The sequence below is a fragment of the Pelecanus crispus genome, chromosome 2 (genome assembly GCF_030463565.1).
Source record: "Pelecanus crispus isolate bPelCri1 chromosome 2, bPelCri1.pri, whole genome shotgun sequence".
Taxonomy (NCBI): Eukaryota; Metazoa; Chordata; class Aves; order Pelecaniformes; family Pelecanidae; genus Pelecanus; species Pelecanus crispus.
The window spans coordinates 83,603,159-83,621,173 of record NC_134644.1 but is presented as its reverse complement, the minus strand read 5'-3'; the positions used below and the strand labels follow the sequence as shown (position 1 = coordinate 83,621,173).

The 18,015-nt window shown below is 37.8% G+C and overlaps 1 protein-coding gene across 1 annotated transcript in view; it reads right to left on the bottom strand.

Annotated features, from left to right (window-relative positions):
* The window catches only part of DROSHA (drosha ribonuclease III), a 69,888-nt gene that overhangs the window by 14,210 nt on the left and 37,663 nt on the right, over nucleotides 1-18,015 (bottom strand). Inside the window, exons 16-23 of the mRNA XM_009486418.2 lie at nucleotides 15,119-15,226; nucleotides 12,507-12,645; nucleotides 11,765-11,825; nucleotides 9,890-9,949; nucleotides 7,784-7,883; nucleotides 4,933-5,035; nucleotides 2,396-2,466; nucleotides 1,255-1,299 (exon numbers count right to left, since the gene is read on the bottom strand). Of these exons, the coding sequence (XP_009484693.1) occupies nucleotides 1,255-1,299; nucleotides 2,396-2,466; nucleotides 4,933-5,035; nucleotides 7,784-7,883; nucleotides 9,890-9,949; nucleotides 11,765-11,825; nucleotides 12,507-12,645; nucleotides 15,119-15,226 (687 nt within the window). The remainder of the gene's footprint in view (nucleotides 1-1,254; nucleotides 1,300-2,395; nucleotides 2,467-4,932; nucleotides 5,036-7,783; nucleotides 7,884-9,889; nucleotides 9,950-11,764; nucleotides 11,826-12,506; nucleotides 12,646-15,118; nucleotides 15,227-18,015) is intronic.

Sequence of the window (18,015 nt, the reverse complement as noted above, 5' to 3'; positions counted from 1 at the left end):
AAAATGATAAGCTGCATATACTGACTGTCTCCAATCTTTAAGCAGAGACCACGTCTTCTTTGTGAAAGCAGAGATAAAGAGGTTAACATAAAGTAAGAGAAAAGAAAGAAATCTAGATTAAGAATTTTCTTGGGAGCTTGTGCCACCATGCAGGATAGCTGGTGCTGAATCTCAAAAGTTCATCTTCCCATTAGGACACTTTTCTACCTATACTCACAGACGGTTATAAAAAACGCTTCATGTGCGCTGATCGCTGATTTGCTGCTGAAAATTTTGCCTATGTACCCATTGCAACATCCATACAAATACATAGGACATTTCAGATGGAGGCCTCAAAGTGACCTTCTGCTAGAAGGGTGTGCTCATAACAAGTTTCAAAGGATTCAAACTGACCACCCAAAACATCAGAGATTTGGCTGGACAAAGAAACCTCTCAGATAGTCCTGAACACCTTACTAACTGACTGGATGACAATTTGAATACAGCTATTCTTGCAGCACCCCTGCACACCTGGAAAAATGCTACCATGTTTGCTGTGAAGACAAGGAGCTACAGTGCAGAGAGGCTCTGTGACTTGCTCTGGGACTCCCCCAGAATTCACGCAGGGAACAAGTACTGGGAAACCATCCTCCCAACTTCCACCCTTGTAAACTAACAACTTGTGAACTTGTATCCTCCAATACATGGAGGATAAACTAGTCTTCAGACACCTTCATAACTTCAGTGTTTACTTCTTATTAAAGCTACCGGAATCACCAAAACAACCATGCTATCATTGTGTGCACATACACACACTCACACAAAAAAAAACCCCAAAACCAAACCCCCAAAACAGAATCACATTCTTATTCCATTCAACTAATGTGCCTTCCTACTATTAAGGTTTCAGTCTTAATTTCAGGTTAACAAAATACGTACATGGATTAGATTGTATCCTTTTTACCCCAACTTTGAGAAGATGAACAAGAAGCCACCAAAACATTACCTCTCACTAGATTTATCGTATGAGAAGCACAGTTATATCTCAAACATGAGCCAAGGAAAGGTGAATGATTCATCCTCAGAGAGGCAGAGACTCATTATTTATTAAAAAAAAAACCACAAACCAAAATCAAACAGAAAGGCAAATATATCCACTCCTTTGGCTACTTTTTAGCACAATTTCTGAGATGTCACTACAATGGAACCTATGGAAAAGCATCCCTGAAAATAAAACAGAGCTATGAAATTTACTACAGAAAAGGATACACTTACTTGGAGTGGGTGTAGTGGATAATTAAGCCATACATCCCGCAGGTCCTGCAAACATTGAGAGATGCCTTTAATGCTCAAGGGAGTCATTTAACAAATTCCACAGTACTAAATAAAATGTCATTACTTGAAATACTGAACTATTTCACATGCTGGCTCTGCTTATTGCAAATTCAATAGTGCTGGCAAACTAATTTTTAAAATCGTGTATTTGCTGTTCAAACTGCCTGTAGTTCTCCCAATTAGCTTGTGTCAAAGAGGTGGAAAAATCCTTGAACCAAATAAAAAGTGGTCAAAGGAAGAAAAAGATTTGTTTAAGCCTCAGGACTAACTTTATTTGTAAGTACTCCTCAGTAGCAAGTTTCACTTTACCAAAGGCAAGGACTAAAGAAAAAAAAAACCAAACCCAAACATTTATGTTCTTCCACTTCATATAGGCTTCCTTCACTACAGGCACTGAGCAGCAAATAAACACTGAGTTACGACAGGCTTCACAGTACTTTTATTTCTAATAAGCTTTGTCATTTCACAGACTCAGAGACTTTCAAGAAGGAAAAGACTGTATAATTCATTGCCTTACCACTGCCACGTGTATTGCCCTAGCAGTATGTACTGGTTACTTTCATTAGTCATTACACGGGATAAATTCCAACTAACAGTGATCTAAGATACAGTATGCAAGAATAGATCCGACTGTAATCACACAATTGGGTAAACATTGGATGAAATCCCCCATATTTTTTTCAAAGACACATTTAAAACTTTTAGGGGTGGGAGGATTTAACTGATCAAACATGAATAGTCACTCTACATGGGCATCATTTCCCCAAAGCATGCCACCTGGATCCACAGCACCCATCTCCGTTGTTACAGTAGCGCTTTGAATGGAAGTCTGCAGGTTTCCCACGCCACCCACCCTTCCCCAAGCCAACCAACAAAGAGCACACCTTAGGAAACACTGTAATTTTTTTTGCCTGAACCAGTGCACCTTGCTGTCTTAAACACATGATGCATTCAGTTTCCAGGAACTAAGAACAACAGGTGTATTACTGTTCATTTGCGATTCTCAAATAAAACAATGGACAAGAAAGTATGTCTTCAGTTATTTTTAAAATGGAAATTAAATTATGTAATACATAAATACCTTGTCATTGAAGAGCAAACGTCCAAATAATTGTTTTGCTTCCTCTAGGCTCCCCTCTAGATAAACAGCTCCTGCATGAGGAGACCAATACGTCAAAGGTCAATAATGCATTAGTACTTAGAAAATTACTAAGCGCAGGGAAGTCAAAGGTCTCTGTCTTCTTCATCTCAAATACATTTATTTTTTAAACACGTGCTTTCTGTAGTAACATCTAATTTTCTGAGAAATTTAAAGCATGTTAAACACCAACATAAATCAACGGTCATACAATGAACAGAAAAACCTGAAATAGTTAAATCAGTGATAGAAAATGCTACATCCAAAGAGCAAAGTTTAAACAAATTAGGCTAGAAGCAATTTATTTCTAAATATAGTTTCCAGTAATCAGCTAACTATACCACATATGTAGATAGTGAAAGCCATGAAATACGTTTCAATAGCTAGCAAATAATTTTAATTTATCCTGTACTTTCAACAGCATTACATTCTGCAATATAAACAATGTGTCAGGACTATTCCAAACCTCCATGTCTCCCCAGTATCACAATAATACATTGTCTGAACTGGAAACTGCACCGCTGCGTCTCTCAATTTCTGGAGATGATGGTACTTTTTTTTTTTTTTTTTTTTTAAACTGCATATACAGCCCTCACTAGTCCTCCACATGCCCATTAGTAACAAGCTCTGCAAAACTTGTGCTAGGATATTATATTTTTTGTGTGTACCATACACACTCTGTATCCGCACAGGCACTTTACCAATTCAGTATCAACATTTTGTCTTTTGATACTCTTTACAGGAGGGCTTCTGAAAACCTCAAACTAGACATTGTAAGCACATCTTTATAAAAGCAAAGGGAATACACAGCTACATGAAGATACAGAGAAAGGGAGTCAATGTTCCCACGTACAGAGAGAATATGGTTTGCCTTGCTGTGTCTTTCCCAACCCCTTTCTTTTTAATTCCTCACTAGGTCAACTACTTTCTTTGGACTCTTTGGAGAACAGTTTGGGGATTTATAAGACTATCTTGCCAGAGGCACACTATGAGAGCACAGAATTTCAAACAGGTCCTAGGCAGCCTGCTTATGCTTTTGGTTATTATTTTCATCACAGGGAATAAGCACCAGACTTTTACAAAGGTTCTCGAGTAGGAGCTCCAGACTCCACATATACTTTTACAGTCCCTTAACAAGCTCCCAGATTTTAGCTATGGCCCTGACAAAATCTTATTGCTCAATTAACTTTGTGAACAACTTTGTATTGGAGGTTAAACAGCAAGCCTGCTCTCTTGGCAAATCTCAATGCTTGCCAAATAGTCCTCATCATTACATCCTAGAGAAGCTGAAGTATATGAACAAAGCCACAGATACATATCTAGTGTTCCTTTTCTTGTTTGTTTTTTATTTTTAAATTAAAGATCAAAGCACTTATGCAAAGCAAAACAGAGTTAAAAAGAAAACTCTTATTTCTTGATGAGATGAAATGCAATTTGGCCCAAGGCAGAACGCACAGAACTGTTGACATCTAAGCCAACTATGATCTATTTTTCAAAGCAGGAAAAAATGCTTTAGGAGCTTGTGTAGTATGTAAAGACCTGGATCAGGGCTAAACCATTCCCATAGTTAATATCATGTACAGCACATTTGGATGAATATGAAGCCCAATCAGTGAGATTTAGCTTGCTTTGTGTTTTCAAACAAGTAATTCTTTATAAAAATATGCTATTTAAAATACAGCTTGTGTGGATATAACGGATCAGATTTCTGCCTTACTACTTGCTTATTTGGTAATTGTGGTAAGGTAGTCCTGACTTCTCCAACATAAATTTATCAACTAGTGCAGGCAGTCACTAATCAGCATCTTAGGGCCCAACAGCAAATTTGACACAACTCCCCTTCATCCTCAGCTTTGGTAGCTTTATTACACCAGCCACAGCATATTGCCATGCTTTCTATTTGTAAGGAAAATGCCAAGACCAAAAATATTTACTTGGCAAATGTCATGTTTAATTCACAGAAGGTTAGCAAGGCACAGAGGAAGCCAGCGGATGACCTGGCTGGCAGCGCCTGATGCATTCAGAAAGCAAACTGCAGTTTAAAATTCAGGGCTGAAGTGTGACTCCACATTTTGCAGGTCTGTGCAAGTACTATTGGAAGTAGCGAACCTGCACTTTTCCTGCCAGGCCATTGTGAACTACTTCCCCCAGATGACTGCAGGTGGCACATGAGAGGTGGAGTTCCACTGTGATGGACAGAAGAGCTGCACCACAGCAGTATGAAATGGGTGCATCTTCAGTGCGTGGGAGGCAAGATACGGAAGATGAGATTTTCATTGTAACGCTGCACACTCATCATGTTATACACACAGCGTACGTGCAGGAGATGGTAAGAGACAAAGAAGATTTAAGAAACTTTACTACTACCTACCCTTACTAACACTACTCAACACAGACCCACGTCTCCTCCATCACAGTCAACATGGCATGTAGACATATTAAAATATAACTGTCCGCACGCACAAATACACATGCTTTACCTATTAGGGCCTCAAAGCAGTTGGCCATGGCATGGCGGAGATCCGATTCCCTGCAAAGGTCTGGACCATGAGCATAAAGCATAAATCGATCTAGTTCCAGCTTCTGCAGAATATGTGGAAAGAGTTAAAACCATGGTGTTAGAAGTACAAGAGCACCACTAGATTTCAGTTACACTATTATTATCCAGCAACTGGGTTTGAGGGAACTCTAAAGCTTCTCTCCATAGTTTCAGTTCAGACATAGGTTAAAATTAGAAGACGTCATATTCGTTTATTAGAGGCAAGCAACTAGAGTGTGATAGCGTGGGAAAGCTAGGAATTATCAAACCAAATTGTCAAGGGAAGCCAGATCAAAACATGTTACTAGCAAGATTTAGGAATGAGTTCAAGAAGAGGGCTGAGGGTGTGACAGCCCGATACTGGCTGGATGGTGCAATGTGCTGTGCTTCTTGCTGTTAGTTTGCCCTCACATGATGTGCCTTCAGAAATGCCAAAGGGACATACAAAGGTTGAGGAGTTAATGCTGAGGAAAAAGATTTTGCCTACAGAAGAAGAAGATAAAGTAAAACAGTGAGGAACAAGAACTCTGGTAGACAAAATTCAGTGAACAACTAGCTTTCTCCTTCAAGTGTATCAACAGGTGGCAGTAACAAAAGCCTCTGGGCACTGCAAGCAGAAGAGTGATATTTTAATCCGCAGTGCCACCTAGCTTTGTTTTTCATTTCAAATATGCATCATTAACATTAGTCTGTTGCCTAAACCATAGTTCTGCTTGCCAGTCAGAATCCCAGGTAGTGAGTCAGATATCTTACATAATATATGATAATTCTGCTATAGAAATGCAGGCAAGAGCTACTAGGTTCTCTTTACATATTCATCTTTTTGACACAAAACCATTATTGAGATTTTTCAAGAGCAGATTTGTGCATCTTGCAAAGTCTGTATGAGAATAGGTTCTTCCCAATTGGGTGTAAGTTTCTACTGACTAATTTCTCATCAGCTTTCAACTTCATCCTCCTAGAGTATATTTAACATGTAAAAATGGAGACTAAGTTGCTTGAGGTGCATGGTTTAGACAAATTTCAGTTGGAAAAAAGGAGTCTTCCATTTCCAATGAATGAGAACTTACTGCTCCAGAACCCAGGGAATTACCACTACAATGTTCCATCACACTTTATAAAGTGTAGGGAGCAGTCGTTGAGTCAACATTAAAGTGGAACATTAATTGTTTTATATCAAATTTAAACTTCTTACAGATGATTGTCATTTGTTCATGTTAACTGGTGGTATTTGAGTGTTGGTGTGTGTCCCCTCTCTTCAATGGCTTATCTCCATTTTCGGAGCTTGCATTCAGCATATGTGGCATGTGTTTTGCTTCTCAATTTTGATCATAACATATTTCAGATTATTTTTAAAATTCCTGCTACAATTTCCCTTAGAAGCTACAGAAATTTATCATTTGATCCTCAATTAAAACTGCATTCCACATGCACAAGAGAAATTGAGGACCTGAGAATTATATTGAGGAAGTAAACTGAATGCAACATGACACTGCAGGGTATAATTAAAGGGAACAAAACCAGGAAGGTCATCTAGGATATACGAGAGGAAAAAAAGGGTAAATTGGGAAATCCAGAATGTATAGATATCTAGTATTTGCAGTTGTATCTGACAGAAATAAATACAGTTTAAAAAATTTTGCAATAAAAATTTTCAAAAGTTGTCCATGTACAATGATAAAGGCTGTGAACAGAGCTTTAAGAATGTATGAGCTTTCCTGATGCAGGTTTTAAAATAACAACATGAATTCAAGTGTCAGGCAGCTCAATACTGTATTTGTAAACAAAACCCTAATTTGAAACATTTCAATCAATTCATGCTTATCTAAATCATTAAAGAGAGCTTTGGAGGAAAAAGATTGTGTCCACTCCCTACCCTATGCCTCTCCTGAGAACCAAGCAAAAAGATGACATGTTACAAATCATGCAGTTTTTGCCAAAATCTCAAGACTGGATATGCTTGTTTAAATTACTGCGTGAACATGAATGGAGAAGATTAGAAGAGCGCTTGAAAACTATCAGCAATACACAGTGGACATGTGTGCACACATGCGTGCATGCACAGCTTAACACATTACATCAGTTAGTCTCAGACTGTTTTTTAAAAAACATGCTAACAAAATCAAATCTGAGGGAATACCAAATTATCTATGAATAGAGACTTAATCAACTTTCTATATCATATTCCTCTCCCCCAGTACCATGTAGAAATATAAAAAGCTCTGTTATTCACAGAATTAAATTAACTAAAATTCAGAAGCATCTCAATTTTTCCCATGAGGTAATACAACTTTTCACCAAAAGCCTTCCTAACATATTTCTCTTCCACAGTTCACAGCAAATCTGAAAATGACTGCATAGGTTAGGGAGCACACAAAATGATTTTTTTCATCACTTTACCACCTGCTGCCACACTCTCCCTACATATTCTATCAGGAAGTCCTTTTTTAAACAACCACATTTTTTCTTCACTAAATTTCTACTATCAGCTTCAGTACCTGTGCAATTTAAAGTTAAATACAGACACACCTTCAACATAACCATCCTAAAATCTTACCCTTCTGCCTGCAAAAATTACTCCTCCTAAAAACACGCTTTGGAGGAAACACTAAGTCCTACTTCATCTTTAAAATCTACTTTCAAACTGAAAAGTATCCCTGTATCCCAAATCTTGTGCACAAATCATGGTAAGGACACTGATGTTCAAAGCAGGCAGATCCCTCAAGAAGCAATCCACACACTAATAGTATCCTACCTATGGGTGTCAAATACAGAGATGTATAAAACTGTACCTTAGCCAACATGGCCAGGTGTTGGTTCTGCACGATGGCAGTGCGGTATGTAGCTAATCCTCCTTCCTCCAGAGTTGGAAACAGGTAGTACAAGTGGACACTGGCAAAAAAAAAAAAAAAAAAAAAAAAAAAAAATCAGATGCTGTCAGCATTTGGTTAAAGATGAACAACATGTGCCTCTGGGGAACAGTGCCTTTCCCTCAGATCCTAGGTGGTAACACAGGTCCCTTCCCAAGGTGGCAACTCAGCTTGAAGTATGGTAAAGAAACAAACATTAAAACAACGCTCAATAATATTTGACTGGATAGCATTGGCAGCAGGGGAGGAAGAGTGCTGTTTCTCTACTGGGCAGCACATAATCTTTAAATCCCTGCAACGACATGCACTCCCTCAACTGAAGGTTTCTATCTATCAGTAGCAGTGGGTTCAGCAAGGTTGACACCTAGAGGATGCTGAGGAATAAAGCACAAGGGAACCTTGAAAAGCCTTGAAAAACTCCATGCTGCAGGTACGCAGCGCTTTAAGATGATACGAGTGATTCAGGCTGCACCACCACTCAGGATATTTGTTTTACAAGTTTCTTACAGTGCTTTAACAGATGCTAATGGAGCCAAAGAACAGAACTCAACAGTATGTATTTATCAAATGTGTGAAGGCATTAATACCACAGGAAAAAAAAAAAGAAAAGAGTAAAAATCACAGGCTTTCAACTGCTTTTAATGATATTTGTGATCATGCAAGTAAGATAATTCATAAAAAGGAAACAAAACAAATAAGTAATTCAGTGATCCGACCAAGACCTGAGTAACGGACAAATGGTTCTGAACATCTTCATATGTGACTATCTAACCGATGTCAGAAAGAAGTTAATACAGAGAGGGTTTTCAACATCCCAAAAATAAGGCAGTGGGTGGCACTAGTTATTAAAATATTTTATTAGCCCAGCACACAGGGAGAAAAGTGCAGATGGACACAAGATTATTTAAGGACAAAAATTACTATTAAACTCAGAGGCAATCTAATCAAGCATCATCATTCACAAAAGCAGAGACATGAAGTAAAGAGAATTAGAAAAAAAAATCAGACTTAAATACGTGCTTACATGCTCTACTGAAGAGAAACATAGCTCAGTTTTTTTTCTGAATTGAGACAAAAGTTAGCTCAGAAAGTCAACTGATGGTTGATGAACAATGACAATGAAAAACGCAAGACATTTTAACCTGCAAGTCTTCCATCTTATCAGCCTATACTGCTGTATAAGAGAAAAGGCCATGGGTTTTAAGGGCAGTGGAGACCTTTACACACTTAATAGCTTTTAATACCAAGTAGCTAATGGCTAGTAGAAGTTAGCAGAGAATGGAGATGTAAGGGCAGTTTTGTTATTCATACAATGAACTTGCTTAAAGAGAAGCTTAGAGTAAACAAGACTACTCCCTATGAAAAACAGTAGAACAAAGCAGCTGAAAATGGATTATAGTCTTTATTTTGTGCAAACTGCCTGCCTCTAGTACTCAGGTAAGAGAGGCCAATGGAGGTAACTGGTAATATCCCTGCATTGTTCACTGATTTCAATATACTCAGACCAAAACTGGAACAATTTTTGATGAACCGTGTTTTTTTGTTATTACTTCTAAATAAATTACATTTGTTGTCAACTATTTTATTTACATACAGACATTATGCAAGCTACAGCCCTAATAACTAGAAATACAAGAAATGCAACGCATTCAATATTACCAATAAATGCTTTTCACTTGCAACCAGAGAAAAAGAAACCATGGAAACAAAATGGCACACTAAGAAAAATATCCTTCCTTTAAAAAAAGGGTACAAAGTTCAACTTGTTTGTAGCTGAATAATCTCTAACCCCAATCAACTTAAAATTGCACTCCATGAAACAAACTCTAGCTTTTCATTTTGTAATCTTCCTTGTATCATCAGCACTGAAGGAATTTTCAAGAGAGCTGTGTGCAGATGTACAGCGCTAAATATCAGGCAGGACTGCAAACATAGAGAGTCATAAAGTAGATACTGCAAAGCTTAATAAGCCCAGCGGTATGACAATAACATACAAAGGTGAGGACTATTGAAGAATTCTCCATTTACCTTGTTAAGAACTCCACCACAGCATCTCCCAGAAATTCTAAACGCTCATTGTGGTTAATCCTGAAAAAGGCATTTTAAAGTAACACATGCTGGTTATTTACATAATACAATTAAAATAGAACAAATCAGAGTTGATTGCTAATCAGCCATGATAGACATTCTTGCAGCCTCCCTTCCCCCACCCCGCCCCCCCAGGTTACAATCCTTTCCAAAACAGAGTAACAACTACATGAACCTTGAAAATCAGGACTGACACCACCACCTTTGAAATTTTCATACGTTCCATTCTGAGCTATTGTCAGAGCTTAACAAATGGAGAAAGGAATCAGTACCATTGATTGGCACTGAGGTCAGGTTTCTTTGTCCATCAGAAGGCACCAGGTGATTGAAACAAACAGCCTTCAAATGCACCTTTAAATGCCCTTTTTTCTGTAAATTCCTTTGAGCTCAAAAGACAAAACGGCTGTACAAGAAGATGCATTCAAAAATGCCATTAAGCTAGTAGCATCTTATATTTCCTGTGTTTTCCTTTTCTTCTATCACCGTTCCTGATTTTCCTTTGTTTTGCATAAAGTTTCATTTCCTCCAAGCTCTCTGCCTGCTTATATAACAAAGGACTAACAGGACACAGCAGATGAAAAAGAACAGGAGTTTGTCTTTGAGTATATACAAATTTGTGCTCTACACATCAAAGCATATAAGTAGCACCATTTTGACTTCACACAATTGTAATTGAATCAAGGCCATTGCAACAGGATTTTTTTTTTTTTAAAATCCAGAAGATCCTTCTTAAGTGTTTGACAGCTTTTATTGTAATTTGTACTCCCCCAACAACGATGTAGTTAGTCTAATTTCTGAAACAGCAGGCCTTTGTTATGGGCTGAAAGAATTCAAGTACCTCTGCTGTGTGAAACAATAAAATGTGAGCAAAACTGTAACTCTTCTGTGTAGCAACATAGCGGAAAACGCAGATCTCTCAGAAGTGGAATTTTATATTTGTGTGTTATTTTGTAAGCATTAATGCAATTTTGCCTTATCTCATGTTATCTTAAGAGGGCTGAAATAAGCTTGAGGCTGACTCTCAAAGAAAAGGGCATGGTCTAGCTGAAACAGCATTTGGGGAACGCTGCAACAATAAGTTATTCAGAATTCAACTTCTCCCATTCCTGAGCTTCCTCCAAAATGATGACTCTTAACTAGTGCTACAGCTGGGCCTTTTAACTAAAATAAACTCTGTCCTCTAGTTCATGCATTTAGGAGATTTCACATGCAACTGTTTCTTGCATTAGCCCTATGACCTCTGTTATTCACTTTGGCTAAATATGGTGCCTGTGTCTATAAACCACATCTTTAGCATTATTTATTTACACGGAATTCTTATTGGTCATTTAAGGACTATTACATTACAACATTAATGGGTTTTGTATATGTCTTTAAATTGGACCAGTAAATCAGCAAAGCGCACGTCCCGTATCACACTCCTGTTAACAAGGTGCCATGCCAGCAAGGTACTACCATGAAGAAATGTGATGGAGATTCCAATTTATAGCAATGATAACAATAACAACAAATCTTATTTTTTAGTCTGCAGAAAGCAAGAAGGTAACCTTTTAGTCCTCCTCATTTCAAGGATAAACAAAAATGATAGAATTATCTGTTAAAACCTTCCTCAGGAGTTTTCTGCAGGCATGACGAAACATATACTATGTCACTGCTAATGGAGGTTCAGCACATCTTCATAATATAAAAGTCAATTCAAAACGACTTTTCATTTCAACTATTTGCCAAAGCTGTTGCTGACAGTAAGTTGGTTGTTTCTATTAAACATCTCCCTCTGCAACAGCTTCCCTACCTGCAAACAATTATTTTCATTACCTGGAAGGAGCTGGATCATCCTGTCCCAAACGGGACATAATATTTATCAGGGTGTTTATCCCTAGAAACATAAACAATGCACTATTAAATAAACAGCCACTAATTCAATTTGAATAGGCTTAGAAAATAATTATTCAAAATGTTACTTTGTAATTGGTGTACACAAGATCATCCTGTTATTTACAGAGTTTACTTACAGCAAGTATAATCCTTACAGATGCTCTCTGCCTAACTGACCACAATCCCATTACAACACCATTGTATTTTTGCATTCAGAGTGTCAGATAAGAATACCACCTTTGCGTGAAAAACCCATTACAAATACTACATAAAAAATAAACAATTTACTTCATTACAGCTGAAAATACTTTCAAGGGGTAAGGAATATTCTGCAGCAGACCGACCACATATTTTCACATTAATAAGACATTTTTACAGAATATCCTCCAGTTTGCTCACCACGTTGAGCAGCAAATTAAGAAAACAATACTTGCCAAAAATCAAAGAAAATACATCCTCCCACTTATTACCCTTGCTTTTTCTCAGCTCTCTACTTGTTGACTAATTTGCAAAATCCACCCTTTTAGAAAGGTCTCAGTGGTGTCTGTGTACAACCATCGAAATCCTCCAGTGAAGGGATCTCTCGGAAGCACAACAGCCAACAAAATAGTAACGGACAACAGGTTTTCTTACTGATTTAAGTGTGAGGTGAGAGAAAAATGGTAGTGGTGTGATGGCATACCTTTTTTTCTCATGTGCATATGGTGAACTTTTCTATCTCCGTACTTTGGCTGTCGAATCCCACAGTTGGACAAGGAATTTCTGGCATGATCTGGATTCATTCCAAAGTTTAAGTGATGGCTTGGATGAGTCATGGCAAGCTATAATGTAGCACATATAGGAAAAAAAAGTCTTAGATGTATTTTTTGCAAATGTAAGAAAAAAAAAAAAGATCTTGGACTGCTAGCTAATAACTGTTATTTTTTAGTTTGACGAAAGGCTACGCAGTGATGTTGTCAATTAGTGCCTTGGTTCCAGCAACAGTACATCCTACATTTATAGGACGTACTACTTCAGATGTCAGAAAGAACATTTATGCCCAATCATCAGTTTAGCCAATTAACTTTCAACAATTTTTTTTCTTTAAAGAAAAAATTAGTTTAGAAGAAGAGAAAAAGCATGAACTGCCAATTTGCTTACCAGCTTTGCTGACCTGATTTCAATACATTTGCTTATTTAAACATATATTCACTCTAACATTGCAGCATTAATATTTATATTAAAAATATGAACAACTGAAAGAGCTTCTCAACCATTCACATGTTTAAGTTATTTAAATATCTATAAAACTTCTACTTCAACTCTACTTCAAAAAAAAAAAAAACCAACCCAACAACAACAAACGTATAATATCTCTGGCATGGTTATTCACAGAAGAACTCTTTCTCTCATGCCTACACAGGGCCACTCTTCAATTGGAAGTGAACAGCAATGGCAGGATTGGTCTTCTGGTTTACATTTGTACCATGTAGCATTATCAAAAGCTTACTTGGCTGCTGACACCACCACTGCAAAGATGGCCACAGTAAATAGAACTACAGCTAGCTTTTATGACTCCATCTGCAAACTCACACATTTTCTCTTTCTTTACACATACACACCTAAAAATATTGTGCATGTATAAATGTATGTGTACACACACCCTGTATATAAAACAAGATATATTGGCAAATTCAAGCTGTAGAAAGTTACTTCTGAAAAACTTGCAAACTGGTACTGCAGGCTGTGAACAAAGACATTCCAGTAGTTCATTCAAACATTGTCTGTGGCTTTCCAGACACAAGACTTAGAGAAGTTTAATTATTTCAGAGAATAAAATTACATTTAATCAACAATAAGAACTATCTCCAAGTCTTTTTTAATTCCTTGCTAATATTAATAAGTTTGTCATAATTGCACATTCTCAACTTCTGCTCCATCTGAACTGGATGACACATTACAACGTCCCTGAATAGTTAAATTAGCGTAATCTTTCTTGCCCAGTCTGTACTTTAAAAAGAATACATCATGATGAAACAGGTAAAAATCAATGCAAAATTATACATCTAATATTGCCTATGCTTAAGCAGGTGACTGGTGCTGTATACATTTTTCAAAAGCTCTTTCTCTTCTGGAACAAGTTTGTAGGTTTTAAATAAATTTGCATAGGGATCAAGTATTAAAAAGTACTTTTGTTATAACTAAACATTAATTTGACTAATGCTGACACGCTTTATTTTCTGTTTTCTCCCCTTTTCGATTGCAATTTGCTTTTCGGTTTGTGTGTTTGGTCTTAACATTTTGAAGATTTCCATAATTGCATTTTTATCTTTCATATTAAAACTAAGACAGCCCGCGAACAACCAAATCCTACAAGATGCTCAATGTTTAATGTAACTTTCAGTAGGACAAGCCCTGGAAACCGACTTCTAGAAAACAGAGAAGCTATGAGAAAAGATTTCTCCATAAGCCTCTGCTTAAAGTAGTTTGGGAGTAAAGTCTCCATACACATACAGAAACGCCATGTTTTGAACTTAGAGAAACTTCACCTTTCTCAGCCCCAGTCAGTATAAAGAGAGGATACTTATTTCAGGGGGAAATCCTGAACAGGAGTCTCCATTTCCCTTCAGTAACCTCAGAAAAAAAACATAAGGGGAAAGGGGCCACCATGCCAAGAATCAGCCTTCTTGAGCTGATCAGTTCCAAATATGCACTTACATAAATGACTGGTCATGTAACATGGATGCATTTGAAACAAATAAAAAAATTCTCCTCTCCAGTTCCTGGCCTTGTTTGTAAATGCAAAAATTTCATCGTGTACTTCTAGAAATCAAGAGCTGAACAGAAGTTTGCAAATTGCTTTTCACTAGCTATAAATGCAAAATAAAAAGGCAATGCTTAAGTTATTCTTTTTTGGAACAACAGACTACAAAAGGAAGAAGCAAGGCATGTATGCTCATCTGCAGAATAACATCGTATTCTTCACAAATATCTAAAAAAAGAACTTACACGAAAATAATGAGTAATGTACCTGACAGTCGTTTCAGGAAGCGCATTTTTGTGTTTCTACATATCACAAGCCAATCCAGACCTACCACTGGAGCACAGGTAGGTGTATGCCTACATGAACAACAGATGTCTCTAGAAGTCTCTTGGGATAACTGAAACTTTTGAAAGATGTGCAGTGCAAGTAATCAAGTACGTCCAAGCTGTGGCAATGCAGCGCATTTCTCAAGTTTGTACAGCAGGCGGATTATGGATAAACTCAGTAATACGACGAAGACAAACCAGCAAGTAGTTTTCTTCATGTCTTACCTGCAGCAAGCACCTATCTCGAAAAGTGTAGCCTATCAATTTGTCCAAATGCATCAGACACTGATGGTAGCGGACATGGTGGGTGAGGACAGGAAGCATCATCGCATGCTAAAAAACAATTGCAACAAGGAAAAGCATTTGACTTCAGTGTACAGAGTACTCAGAGGACTAAGCTATAAATACAAACACTTTCCATTTGTCACAACATTGAGTTTTACTGTTTTGGTTTAAATGAGAAAAAAAAAAATCATGGTTTCCCAAACTTCATCATCAGAGCACTTAATTAAATGAGATTTGTCCATCTGCATAATCACAGTGGGAACACAGCCCCACCCAGACTAAATAAATAAATACATAAAACCAGTCTTCTACTTAAGTATTTTGAATGAGGTTAAAAAAAATGTCTGGTCACCAGTAACATCAAATTTCAATAAGCTGTGACTGAATATGATGCGATACGTTTGTACCTTCTCATTTAACACCCTGCAGTTTTAGGTTAGTACCAAAGATGAAGAAAGACCATTTCCCCTCTGCCTCATAACATTAGGGAAGAAGCACTTTATACCACTTTAACCAGCTTTCACCAAACAAGAGTAGCTACTTGATTTTCAAGTCCAGTTATTAGTGCCTCGGTTCATTTCCTTCTGAGGAAGAATTAAGGACTTTTTGAAATGCTGTAGTCTGGCATTTTCTGGCTTAATGTGCTAAAAAGTATCAGAAAGTTTGCTGTTTGATCATCTAGGAAACAGTGGTTTTCTGTTGGGGAAAATTTCAGTAAAAATTTAACTTGTAACAACGGAAGTCTCCCTCTTTCAGTATTGTAAAGCAGGGATTCTACACTAATATTGACTTTGGATGGATCTGGGTTGAAATAAGCAAGTAGTACAGTTTATCAGTACAGTAGTACAGCAAGTATATCAACATAAAAAATCTTGCATAACAGTGAAAAATAAGAGCTACAGGAGAAATGTCAGTATTTCAAGAATTTTATGCATGTGACCATTTTTGTGACACTGATAAAATTTCAGTTCTAATCATTCCTATTAGTGACATGACATGAATATATTCAAAAGAATGACGTGTTAAGGGAAACAAAATCTGCATGCTATCACTATTAATTTCAGAAAGAGGAATGTGTATGATTACAGAAGATGAGCATATAGTGTGGAGAGTTGCAAGAAAAACAAGCATACAAAGCAGATAATGTATAATTTACAGAATAAATGATGTTATGGACTTCTGCATGTCATTAAAGAAAGAACAGCAGAAAATACAAACTGGTGAATGTTAAAAGATTGAGAAATTAAGAATAACCAATAGCGGCATTTTCTGTTTAAGTAAAAGACTGAAATTCTTGAGAACTGAACATAGAGCTGGAAGGTAATCATAGAATAATTTAGGTTGGAAAAGACCTGTAAGATCATCGAGTCCAACTGTAAACCTAACACTGCCAAGTCCACCACTAAACCACGTCCTTAAGCACCACATCTACACATCTTTTAAATACCTCCAGGGATGGGACTCAGAGAGCACTTCCCTGGGCAGCCTGTTCCAATGCTTGACCACCCTTTCTGTAAAGAAATTTTTCCTAATTTCCAACCTAAACCTCCCCTGGCGCAGCTTAAGCCCATTTCCTCTCGTCCTATTGCTAACTACTTGGGAGAAGAGACCAACACCCACCTCACTACAACCTCCTTTCAGGTAGTTGTAGAGAGCGATAAGGTCTCCCCTCAGCCTCCTCTTCTCCAGGCTAAACAACCCCAGTTCCCTCAGCCGCTCCTCATAAGGCCTGTGCTCCAGACCCTTCACCAGCTTCGTTGCCCTTCTCTGAACACGCTCCAGCACCTCAATGTCTTTCTTGCATTGAGGGGCCCAAAACTGGACACAGTATTCCAGGTGCAGCCTCACCAGCGCCGAGCACAGGGGCACAATCACCTCCCTGCTCCTGCTGGCCACACCATTCCTGACACAAGCCAGGATGCTGTTGGCCACCTTGGCCACCTGGGCACACTGCTGGCTCATGTTCAGCCGGCTGTCGACCAACACCCCCAGGTCCTTTTCCACCAGAGGGAAGTAACTAGTGAACAGCAAGAAAAAGACGCTCTGGATCGCTGAACGGCAGAAAAATGCAAAACCATTCCAAGCAAACTAAGTGCAAGTGAAATTTTATTTTGTTACCATGTCACTCATTTATAGTTTTCTTAGAGTAATTTACAAGCTAGGGGAACACCCCTCTTATCTCCATATAAACTGTACAGGTGTGCTTCCTATGTCTTCCTTCATAGAAGAAATTCATTACCAAAAAAACAAACCAAAACAAAAAAACCCAAAACTTGTTTCACGGGACAACTCTGCTTCCCTGCCTGCATGTTCCACTGCACTAGGCAGAGTCCTAAATGACACTAAATACTTGATTGATTCAAGTAATGTGTGTCATGTTGGATTATACCTATTTGATGTTTCTGATGTTTTATGTATTTATCTCTTTATAAGAAAACGAAATACACGCTTTAAAAATTGTATTAGGCTAAAGAATGGCTACTGATTAAAAAACAAAAGCCTCCTGAAACCATATGGCCACAGGAGTTATCCCGTAACCTTGGTACTTGCATCTGGTTATACACATACAAGTAACTTCTTTTTTTGTTTTTAAATATGTATGATTTTAACTATGCTTCTTGTTCTTTTCTTGCTGCAGCTAGCATGGCAAGGCAGGGACTCTCTCAGGTGCCCAGGCTAGTGCCACCATCCCCTAGGCCAGCAGATGCTCCTGACCTGAAGCTACTAAGAAGGACCAGGTGAGCTGAAATATTTTAAAATGCATCATTTCTCTCCTCACCCCGAACACTTAACACAGCTGTTGAGGGCACACCAGCAACAATACAGGCAGTGATGTG